This window comes from Balaenoptera musculus, chromosome 2 (genome assembly GCF_009873245.2).
Source record: "Balaenoptera musculus isolate JJ_BM4_2016_0621 chromosome 2, mBalMus1.pri.v3, whole genome shotgun sequence".
NCBI lineage: Eukaryota > Metazoa > Chordata > Mammalia > Artiodactyla > Balaenopteridae > Balaenoptera > Balaenoptera musculus.
The window spans coordinates 143,192,174-143,204,321 of NC_045786.1; the positions used below are offsets into that span (position 1 = coordinate 143,192,174).

General features: G+C 39.4%; 2 protein-coding genes across 6 annotated transcripts in view; one reads left to right on the plus strand and one right to left on the minus strand.

The window, feature by feature from the left end:
• Positions 1 to 12,148, plus strand: part of EXD2 (exonuclease 3'-5' domain containing 2) — a 98,004-nt gene that overhangs the window by 69,562 nt on the left and 16,294 nt on the right. For 4 of the 5 annotated variants that reach the window (XM_036844404.1, XM_036844408.1, XM_036844405.1 and 1 more), the window contains 2 exons: positions 4,788 to 5,044; positions 11,577 to 11,703. In XM_036844404.1, the coding sequence (XP_036700299.1) occupies positions 4,788 to 5,044; positions 11,577 to 11,703 (384 nt within the window). The remainder of the gene's footprint in view (positions 1 to 4,787; positions 5,045 to 11,576; positions 11,704 to 12,148) is intronic. The other variant, XM_036844409.1, reaches the window with a different exon arrangement.
• Positions 10,142 to 11,113, minus strand: LOC118890943 (neuronal vesicle trafficking-associated protein 1-like). The gene has a single exon (XM_036844410.1). It carries the CDS (start codon positions 11,000 to 11,002, stop codon positions 10,556 to 10,558), a length of 447 nt encoding a protein of 148 aa, XP_036700305.1. The 5' UTR covers positions 11,003 to 11,113; the 3' UTR covers positions 10,142 to 10,555.

Genomic DNA, 12,148 nt, shown 5'->3' on the forward strand with positions numbered 1-12,148 from the left:
ATTTTATTTTTCATCTAAATATGTCTTCTTTCAAAATTTTAAATTACAGGCATATACTTGTTTATAATATCCAGTGACTTTTTTTTTTTTCCTATCTGATGGATATGGAAGGACATTTTTGACAATGCTTATTGGCTTCTCTTTTTTTTTCTTGATTACTCCTTCCATGGGTTTATCAGTGTTATTAGTCTTTTCAGAGAACCAACTTCTGGCTTTGTTGATCTTTATTGTATGTTTATGTTCCATTATGCTGATTTCTGCTCTTTATTATTTCTTTTCATCTACTTGTTTGGGTATAATTTGCTATTCTCCATTTATTCTTCGACCTACTCTAATCTGACATCCTACCATACTACTCCACTGAAACGGATGAAGTTGATGGCTTTCTTGTTTTCCAGTCCAGTGGACACTTATTGGGACTCATGTTATTCTAGCTCTCAAAAGCATCTGCATAATTCCTGCACGAGACATTCTCTTTGGCTTTCATGCCATCATACTCTCCTATCTCCTATCTTACTGTTCTTTCCTCTTTTTCCTTTTCTGATCCCCCTTCTACCTCACATCCAAATATTGAGTTGACGTAGGCTTGGTCTCTTCTGTATCCACCCCAGGGACTGCAAACTCAGATGCCTACAAGGTCCAGACAGGAAATGTAAATGAACAATGTAGAGTGATTGTTTGCATTTTCGAATGCATAGGAACATTCTTCAGTTTCATAAAGAAGTATGCTCCCTCCCTTTTTTCTTTAAACACAAGGCCTCTGTGATCTATCTTCCATTTTCCTAGTTTTGATAGAGACATGGATCCTGAGAAATATTTCTTTGCTGGAAAAACAGTGGTTTACAAATACAGTGATAAATGGGAAATGACAGTTGGCTTCAGTGTTGAGAAGACATTATGGTGAATTAGAGAATTCATGCCTTATATAAATGAGGAAGCTGCTATACAGTTCAAGCCAAGTGTTGCCAGATTGTCCAGTTCTTTAAAAAGAAACTCGATATATTCTAGATTTTTTTAAAATGTGAACTCCACTGCAATTTAAAAGTTCTGGCACAAGTTTTTAAGATGTGGAGATTAAAAAAAATATATAATATTAAACATCTGTGGGTCAGCAGACAGGTCCAAGGACCACTAATTTATGTCCTCTAATCTATATTCTTTTTCTAAGTGACCTCATCTAGTTTTGTAGCTTTAAATATCGTTGATAGGCTGAAGACTCTCAAAATTAGAACTCCAGCCCTTTACATCCACCTGTCTACTTGACATCTCCCTTGAATGTCTAATAGTCATCTCAGACTTAACATGTTCCTAACAGACCTCTTGATTTTTCTTCCCAAACCTGTATTATCCCTAGTCTTCTCCACCTTTAAGATTAAAATCAAGAGAGACGTCCTCCCCGCTAAGGGTTGTCTAACAGAAGTGATATGATTGAAAGTCAGACACAAAAAGGCAGTTATAATATGTTAAGTTTCTTTAATGGCAAAATATGTGGAAATTCAAAGAAGTGGTTCTAGAAAGCAGGAAATAACACAGCATTCTACCAGATAGAGGTATGTGTTTCCAGATTCCCCCGAGTTACCCATGGTGATGTGTAACCATGGATAAATCACCTGTATAAAATGAGGATTCTGCCATGTTTTAGAAGCTATTATTGCCTTTCTCCTGGGGAGAGGGAGATGTTAAATAGATTTCTGGCCCCTGACTCCTGCCTGATTTTTTCTGGAGTCTCTGGCTATAGACTGCCTTGCTTAACAGGTGCAAAGTAATTGGTGTAATAAAGACTGAATGAAGTGAAGGTCATTTTCCCAAGAGCATCCTTCTGCAGGCCCAGGCTTCAGGCTTGCCTGAAGTCCCCTCCTTTTTCCTTACTATTAACCCTTCATTTCCATTTAGAAAGTATTACCCTTGTTATTTCCAAAATAGATTTTGCATCCATATACTTCTCTACATCTCCTCTACTTCCTTCCTAGTCCATCCCTCAAGAGTCTCTTATTTGGACCTTTGCAGTAGCCTCCTGACTGGCCTCCCTACTTGGACTCATATACCTATGATCCCTTCTCCATAGAGTAAGCAAAGTGATCTTTTAAAAATGCTAACCTGATCATCTCAGTCCCCTGCTTGAAAAGCCTCCATTGCTTCTTATAAAACCAAGATGTCTTAATTGCTTAGGTGTTCTTAAGGACTCACATGCTCTTGCCTCTCTCAGCATCTCTGATTTTGTCTCCTTTTCTCTTCCTCTTACTACTTTCCAGCCTCATTGAGCCTTCATTCTGTCACTTGAACAGGACAAGCTCATTCCTGTCTCAAAGCCATGGTCTAATTTAACTGACACATAAACTCCACAGATAGGGATGTTTATTGGTTAACCTTGTTCCAGCCAAGAATATGGTCTCAGATTATTTTTTGCTCCCTGCTGTCATTGTGGGGTCATTTAAAGAATCATGGACTTTTCCATAATGTTTTATTTGCTCTGGATTTGTAAGATCCCTGAAGCTAAAATGGATGATCACTGGCCTTCAGGTGGGAGGATCCCTAAACCAGTCCTCTGTGAGTGAATCACTGAAATACAGAAAAAAGTGTTAGAAATTTTGTCTACAATGATTGATGGCATCATTCATTTAAAATTTTTACTTTCGTGTGTATTTCATAATGTCTTAACACGTTAGTATAGTACTACATTTATATGATTTATAAATGCATATGTACATATATTGTGTATGTCCCAAACATTTCTTATGAGTCAACTCATCAAAAAACAAACAAAAAACCCAGTGACCCCTGGATTACATAATGCTAACGAAATTAAAATGTGTTTTTTTTTCCTATTAAATACAATGTCGGTAAGCCAAGGGTTTCATTATTTTCCATGGGTGGTAAGTGATGTCAAGGCAAAAAGATGTTGGCAAAAGGGGGAAATATAAGAAATTAAGACTAGATATCTTATTCTTGGGACTTCCCTGGTGGTCCAGTGGGTAAGACTCTACGCTCCCAATGCAGGGAGCCCGGGTTCAATCCCTGGTGGGAGAACTAGATCCCGCATGCATGCCACAACTAAGAGTTTGCATGCCACAACTAAGAGTCTGCATGCCACAACTAAGAGCCTGCATGCCGCAACTAAGAAGTCTGCATGCCGCAACTAAAGATCCCGCATGCTGCAACGAAGATCCCATGTGCTGCAACTAAGACCTGACACAGCCCCCCCCCAAAAAAAAGACTAGATATCTTATTCTTTAAGCCAAATTGAGTCTGCTAGAAGCAATGTTCTTCCAATCATACATTCAGTGTAAATTGGGTACCTATTGGAATCATAAACATTTGGATTCCTAGTGGAAAAACCTTAATTATAATACAGTGGATCTTAAGCACAATCCAGAAACAGTATTAAAAGGACAACTTATCTATCTAGCTAGCTATTTATTTAATGTATTTTAGACAACGGAACTTGACTGAAAAGATTTTCAAAGATCTGGCCTTAGGAATTAGCAGTGAGTATTATGTCAAATTAGCAGTGCTAAATATTAGAAGTAGAGATTTTCTGCTTTTTCTTGGAGAGAGCCAGTATTATAGAGGGAGGGAATTACGCTTTAATAAAAAAAAAAGTGATTTGGCCACATCCAGATGAATTGTTATAGAATAGGAACCAGTTGTCAAGTTTCTTCTGGGTCTTGTTGACCTTCCAAGAAATAGACACTTTGGAAATCAAACTGGCATGTTTCCATTTGAGGATATGATAAAGCAATGCCTGAGAAGGGGAATCCTAAAGCTTTTCTGAGTTAAACCGTGGTTTTACTTAGCACTGAAGTAGAAGTCGAGGAGGAAGTCCCTCCTAATTTTGTTTTTAACAGCAACTCTTCGTGATCTTGATCTTGACTGTTTCTTCTCTATTCTACAGATTGGGAAATTTGGGTTCCACTTCTGACTTTGCCATTATCTCTGCATGTTTAGTCAAACTGTTTAATCTGTAGCCCTTATATTTCCTCTCCTGGAAAATGAGAAGGATTGGAATTTATTGGATGCTTAACCTGGGTTCCGTGGGTAGCTTTAGGGAACCTTTAATTAATGTGAATTTTGTATGTAAATTTTTCTGGGAATAATTTCCTTAGCTTTAAGCACTTTCTCCAATTTATCTATTACATCAAAACGATAAGAACTAGATCAGTTAAAATATAAAGTTATTTTCATTTCTTAAGATATCAGAATCCTAGCTTATGCTCAATATACATTTTTTTTATGAACAGCATTTGTGACCATAAAATGCTGAGAAAGCACTCTGTGCTACTACGATTTATTATATTGGCAGATACCACTTATTGATAGTACTGTATTTCCTACCTCTTTTTAAAAATGGGATCTTGAGGCAGTGATGACAAGTAAGTGAGTCAAGTTACTAACATGTATGTTAAAGAGTCTAGAAAATGAAAAGAGTACATCATCATTTGGCACTCTGCTCCTTAGCCTTTTATTTCCTTAGCTTTTTAAAACCAGTGTGTCTCACATGACTCTGCCAATGTGTGTCCCAGCGCTGCTCTGTGTCAGCTGGTCACTATTTATGGCCTGCTCATTTCAGGCTCATGTTTGGGCCCCCAGTAACCTCTGTTTAGACCCTGCTTCTTAGAATCCATTGCATTTGTTAGCAAAGGCTCATCCTTAGGTTTGAGGCAAACTCTGGTCAGTTGTTCCCTCTGGGAAGTTAAGACTGTACCTCTTAGACATTTTTGCCAGACTTTCATGTTGCACTTGGTCCTATGCTGGGGTGTGAACTGTGGCCCTGTTTTCCTCTGTTACAGGTGAATTCGGAAGGCAAAGCCAGTCCTCTGTCACTCCTTCAAATGGCCTCTCCAAGTGGCTTCTGTGTCTTGGTTCGCTTGCCCAAGCTGATCTGTGGAGGAAGGACACTACCAAAAACGTTACTGGACATTTTGGCAGATGGCACAATTTTAAAAGTTGGAGTAGGATGTTCAGAAGATGCCAGCAAGCTTCTGCAAGATTATGGCCTCGTCGTTAAGGGGTGCCTGGACCTCAGATACCTAGCCATGAGGCAGAGGTATGGTTTGTATGAATACTGGAACTCCTGTAGCTGTGGGGCAAATATTTTAGCAAGAGTTGTAGATTACTGAGACTCAGTAATGAAGCCTCTAAAATTCTTTAGAAGCTTAGAGGCTTCTGAGATGCATATTGAATTTGTGAGGAAATATTCCAACTTCTGGGAAAACTTTAGTTACCTAGATTTGGTCTTTTTAGATGAAACATTAATAAGGTGTCTCTATAAGCTACAGGTTGTAAACTGATGGATTCCTTGGGCAAATTAGAGTTGCAGATTTTTTGTTTTTGTTTTTGTCCTGCATGATATTTTGGGGAGATTTTAGTTTAAATTCAGAAGATTTAATGTAAAAGTCTGTATTTCTGGCTTCTCTTGAAAAATTAGGTGATTTGACTACACTAGGTCAGTAGTTCTAGATGGCAGCAGTTGGCTGGAAGCATCAGCCTCTTCAGATGAGCATGCTTTGTTCAATTTGCCAGAATCCCCACCCCTCCCAACTGTCACACCAGCTCATCCTGATCAACATATGAATGTGCAGACCCTGCTTTAGGCCCAGAATGGTGGTAGACCTAATGCTTTACTGAGAGGAAGAGATTTTCCTTTCCTTTGGAATTCTATTCCTATGGAAATTCTACCTTTTTTAAGGAAGCGGCAGTTACCTTCTCATGTATATATGCAGGTCCTCATTTTAATAGTGTGGACTGAAACAGCCTCTCTCCCTGCCTTTCTCCCTGCCACTGATATTGAAGGGTTGGAGGATTTGATAAACTAAGAGAAGGCCTGATTAAAATCTATGCTTATATATTTTAATAAAATCTATGCTTATTTTAATTTTTTAGTAGTAAATGAAATTTTAGTTTAGTTTAGTAGTTTGGCTTGTGTAAATGAAACTCTTATAAAAAAAAAAAGAAACTCTTATAAATGAAGTATCCATTTTTTTCCAAGTAATACATGAAAATATTTACTGTAAAATTTTTTTAGCTCTGTAAAAGTATTTGGAGTGTAGCAGCAAAAGCCGCCTTTCGTCAGGCCCTCCTTCCTTTGGTGCCGCCTCCCCAGAGCTGCCTGCTGTTACTCTGCTATGAGAGGCCATGTGTATCGTGGCCAGGAGTTGACTCCAGAGCAGGCTGTGTGGGTGGGAGTCCCAGTCTTCCTCTTACCAGCTAGGTGACCTTTGGCAACCCATCTCATAGGATTGGTGTGAGGATTAAACGAGTTAAACTATGTAAAGAACTTAGAAATGGTGTTTGACATATAGAGAGTGCTGTGTAAATTTCAACTATTACTGTCCATCATCATCATCATCACTACCACCTACAGGACCACCATGATCTGATTGGTTTGTCCTTCCAGATCTCTTTCTATCCAATTACAGTCCTCTCTTTCAGTATATAGAAATTAGAAGTGCCCTTACTTATCTGGCTAAATGCAGAATGGCCAAGTGTCAAAATACAAAATTTGGCCAAAGCTGAATATGACCATGAACTTCTCTAGAAATAAGAATGAAGCATTTATCAGGCTTCTTCATTTTTAATGAACTCTTATTAAAATTTTAAACATTCTTATTTTATTATTGAATACTTTAGAAGTAAAATTAAAATTTTTTGACATATAGTAGAAGAAATTTGACATTATAGTGCAAGAATTATACTCAGCTTTTAGCTATAGGCTGCTCCTGGTGTTTGCTGTAAGTAGTTACTTTCATTTGACTTTGGAGAGGAGCACAGATTTTCTTGGTAATGCTGTCCTCTTTTCTTCATACTCTCTATATTTTTGTTATATGTTAGCAGAAGATAATTTATTATTGAGATTGTTGTATATGATTTTGGAACTTTTCCTAGTGAAACTTTGAAGTAGCAAAGGTGGCATCTTGTTTTTAATCCATCCTCGAAAAATGTGAAACCTTCCCAATGAGGACGTTTAAAAAAAGACTAATGACCTAAATGGAATTAAGTAATGAAAAACTAAGTGCTGTCTTTCAATGAGGTAATGATTTCAAGGATTATGGAATACCCAGGCTTGATAAATTGCACAGCTGTTAGAAAGAATGTAATAAGTACGTTTGTGCTTACTGTCAGGGAAGGAGGTCCCTGATACATTAAGTGATAGAGCAAGTTGCAGAATAAAAAACAAAACAAATACCAAGAAACTGTATCTGGTCCTCCATCTAACCATCTGTTTTTTTGTTTGTCTGTAAAAAAGGTCTGCAGGGGCCACAATATACTCATAAGGGTCATTCTTCCTGAGGAGTGGAAGTGGGGAGTGGAGGACTTTCACTTTTCACCCATTACTCTTCTCTGTTGTCTGAATTTTTAACAATAAACATTCATTGCTATTATAATTACTAATATAAAGGAAAGCATAAAAGGATTTTAAAAATTTAAAATAAAAGGGAAGAAGTTTGTCTCCCCCAAATTCTTAAGTTCCATTAATTGAGCCACGACCTTACGTATTTTACCTAAGTGTGTCTAGACCTTTTTTTTTTTTTTAATTATTAGCACCTTTAATTATTATTTATTTATTTATTTATTTTTGGCTGTGTTGGGTCTTCGTTTCTGTGCGAGGGCTTCCTCTAGTTGCGGCAAGCGGGGGCCACTCTTCATCGCAGTGCGCGGGCCTCTCACTATCGCGGCCTCTCTTGTTGCGGAGCACAGGCTCCAGACGCGCAGGCTCAGTAGTTGTGGCTCACGGGCCTAGTTGCTCCGCGGCATGTGGGATCTTCCCAGACCAGGGCTCGAACCCGTGTCCCCTGCATTAGCAGGCAGATTCTCAACCACTGCACCACCAGGGAAGCCCCAGACCTTTTTTTTTTTAACTTTTTAGTCAGTGCTGCCTTTTGGGGTTGATGAAATCCATCAAGTTACTGCTTGTTTTTGTAAGGAAGGACTTCCTTTTCTTCATCATTATAATGATTTCATTTTCCACAGTACCTGAGGGAATCGTGCATGTTGTAACAGTAACACTGATGTGAACCTCCACCTCCAAGCTTCCTCCTCTAAAACCACTCGTCTCTCACTTGGTAACCAGCAAGTCAGCTCCACTTTTGTAGACTGGTGTGTTCTTAATTTTACATTAGCGCTTGTTTGGACTCTCCAATCCTTGGGTAAATTAATTTTTTTCACCATTCTGCAGCTATTTGAATCAGAAAGTGTTTGAAGAGCAGAAGATTATTTGATTTTATTGTACCTTCGCGCCCTCAATGAAAGTAGCCTTATCATATTTTTCAAATTTGAAAAGTAATACACAAACACTAGCCAATTCAAGTATAAAAAATGTAAGACTTCCCTGGTGGTGCAGTGGTTAAGAACCCGCCTGCCAATGCAGGGCACACGGGTTCAAGCCCTGGTCCGGGAAGATCCCACATGCCGCAGAGCAACTAAGCCCATGCACCACAACTACTGAGCCTGTGTGCCACAACTACTGAGCCCGCACGCCTAGAGCCCGTGCTTCGCAACAAGAGAAGCCACCGCAATGAGAAGCCCGCGCACCGCAACGAAGAGTAGCCCCCACTTGCTGCAACTAGAGAAAGCCTGCGCGCAGCAACAAAGACCCAACGCAGCCCAAAAAAAAAAAAAAATATATATATATATATATATATATATATATATAAAATGTAAAGATTTATGATCACCCCAAACCCCACACCCAGAGATAACATCACTACCATTTGATTAATATCTTTCTAGTTAACTCTTTATGCTTCCTCTCTCTCACATACCTAGAATCACATACACACATTTATTGTGTAGTGTATATATATATTAATATAAAGAGTTCATAACATGTTTTCTTTCATAATCTCTTGTTACATAACTAATACATCATGGACATCTTTTCACATCAATATAGATCTACATCCTTTTTTTTGGGGGGGGGCGTTCTGTGTTCTTTATTTGCACAGAGTGAAAATGTCAAAAGTTACATGTGAATGAGCTTACAGTCAATAAAATACATGTCTCCTAGAAAATACAAATAGGGTTGCCTTGGCACTGCATTGACATGGGCTGGAATTTGCTGATAGATGATATCTCTACACAGAAGAAGTTCTGGCACGTAGTTATTGCTCTTATGCGTCGGCACAACTTCACAACATCCATGACTCTACGCCCACCCACTGCTCCAAGGTCATGGTCATTGTTTCCAAACACCCTTGATAATAAAATATACTGTATGTTTTGGAAGCACATTTCAGGAAACAGTAATGGAGTTGGCCATGACCACCATGCTTGTTCTCAACAGATCTTGCACTATTTGTCATTTATTTTTGATCTAAAAAAACAGTGAAACTTTTGACATGTCCACCAGAAACAACACATGTAAATAACATGGAAGAAAATGTCCATGAATGTCTTTTTTTCTATTTAATCATCTTACACACTTAGTTTATCTAACTGGCAATTTTGTAAACATATACTTTAATGTCAAGATTCAGGTTGAAACATATTGTCTTACAAAGATTGTGAATGAAAATGTCATAATTGGACTTGCAAGGTGTGACGCCAGCCCCCCCTCCCAGCCTTTCCTGCCTGTTTCTTACATCAAAGGAGTTACATCTGTCCCACAAAATAAAAATTAAAGTAGCCTTGGCTTACCAGCAATTACACTTTCACTTTTCTCACCCAGCTAATCGATTTAAAACTAAGTAGCTAATACGGCTGTGGGTGCAAACTTATTCATAATAGATGTGAACAAAAGGGCCGGTAGATTTCATTCCTACTCAGCCCATCACAGAGCAGACGGACTAGCTACAGGGAGACGGGTTCTGCAGCCTGTGGCCCAGGGTCCCCTCTTCCCAGAGTCCCCACCTCACATGCTCTGACCCAGTCCACATGCATTGAGGGAAACACAGCTCCCCTGCCCAGCGGGCGCCCTCTGTACCGAGAGGCAGCGTTCTGCCTGCAGCAGTGACCCCTGCCCGAGCCGACCTGCTGCAGCGCCTGCGCACTCAGGAGAGAGCATGGGGCAGGCGAGGGCACAACTGCGACCTGATGGCATCTTTCCTTCCTTCCCTCTGATGCTCACTATGGTGCATCTTGACCATTGGCACTATTGCCATTGGTGGGAGGTGGGAAAAACGTGCAGTACAGCTTGCTCTTAGCAAAGCAAGGGATCCCTCTAGATATGGCTATGGTGTAAGGTTTGCAAATGGCAAGGTGGTTTAAAAAAAAAATCAATCACACAAAATGCATTATTTATCTGAAGTCCGAACCCCTTGCATACCCAGTGTAAATTTATTTTTTGACAGCATCCAATAAATCCCAGTAAAGTCGCTAAATTAAGATTCTTTACCATGGAAAGTGGTGTCAGAGCTCTTTAAGCAATGCTGATACGCACTTGATTTTATGCCCGTGGGTGGTCTGCAGCAAGCTGTATTTGCAGAGCAGCATTATCAAACAGAAGCAGTTGCACCATACATGAGTAACCTCTAAATTATCGGTAATTATATCTAATGAAATGTCCCTCAAAGTCCCTTTGTTACCTTCAAGTGACACTGTAAGGAACCTGCCCATCTCGCTAAGCAGATTTCTCAGCAGCCTCAGTCTTCTGCTCTGAGAGCTTCTCTTCCGACAGAACTGACAGCCACGGCGACACCGAGCGGGTGATGCTCTGCTTGGCCAGGTTGTAGTGGTTGATGACGGTGTAAAATTTCTCCCGGGCGTTGGAGTCTTGCTCTGCATAGTAGCTCTCTAAGCCTTCTGGGATGCACTGAGTGTTCTTGAACCTCTCGGTAACACCCTCGGTGATGCTGACGGTGAACTCAGCTATCTTGGGAGGACGTGCTTTGCCTTTCTTGCGGTCAGGTTCATATTCAGTCTTAGTTTTCACGACCACCTTATTCAGGGGCGGGAACTGCAGTTGATTGACATCAAGGGGCGTCATCAGGGGGATGGTGTCGAAGCCATCCTCCAGCAGCGGCTGCTTGGTGCCCTTCTCCGCGAAATTGTTCCCCAACTTCACCATGGTTCCGGGAGACCCAAGGCTGACGCCCCACGCCCGGCTTCGGCAGGTCTGGACTCCGACCGCACTCCGAGCCTCCGCGTCGCCCGCTCCCGCTCACAGCAATCCATCCTTATTTTTAATAGCTATGTGGAATTTAATTGCATGGATATTTAACCAGTCTTCTATTGAGGATGTTAGGTTGTTTCCAGTTCTTTGCTACTATAAATAGTGCTGTAATGAAGATAGATTTATGTACATTTGTCTTAGGATAAATTACTAGAATTATTGAATCACAGAATTTTCATGTTCAAAACTTTGATAGCTATTTACTGACAAACTGTTTTTCATAAAGGTTATACAAATGTTCAGTGCACAAATTTTAGATTAGATGGTGATTCTTCATGTTCCACCAATACTAGATATAGTTATTTCAAAAAAATCTCTGTAATCTGATAGATTTTTAAATTGTATATACTTTGGTTTGATGTAGTGAGATTATGTGTCATTTGTTTATTGGCCATTTGTATACCTTTTTTGATTTGCCTGTTCTTGTCCTTTCCCATTTTTGACACATGACTTTATTTATTTCTTGTAGAAACAATTTGCTCTCTAATGGGCTTAGCCTGAAATCACTCGCTGAGACTGTTTTGAACTTTCCCCTTGACAAGTCCCTTCTGCTTCGTTGCAGCAACTGGGATGCTGAGAATCTTACTGAGGATCAGGTACTTCTTATCAGAGTAGTTGAAGAGTGGAAGAGTCATTGCTTGTGAAATATAATTATTTAAAAAATTCTAATCCTCAAAGATGATACGTGTTGGGCAGAAATGCCTTAAAATAGCCTCATTGATGATACCCAAGAAAAATGCTCTATAATAATGTAGATGCCACTTAAATAAAAGGGTAAGAGTCCCTATTCTATTTTTTTGGAGCATTTACTATATGCCAGGCATTTCAGAAAATGTAATTTTTTTTTGTCATGAATACAAATGCATAATTTAAAAAACCAAAGTGTTATAAGACTTATTATAAGAAACAGCCAGTAGTTCCCTGCCTTCCTCCCTCATTCCTAATTACTCTTCCTTCTTTTCAGAGGCAACTGATTTCATTTCTTTCTGGTAATTACCATTATATTTTAAAATTACATGCATATATTACTCTTTCTTATTC

Excerpts from the sequence above, each read along its gene's own strand:
- LOC118890943 (XM_036844410.1), bottom strand. The coding sequence starts at position 11,002 with ATGGTGAAGTTGGGGAACAATTTCGCGGAGAAGGGCACCAAGCAGCCG.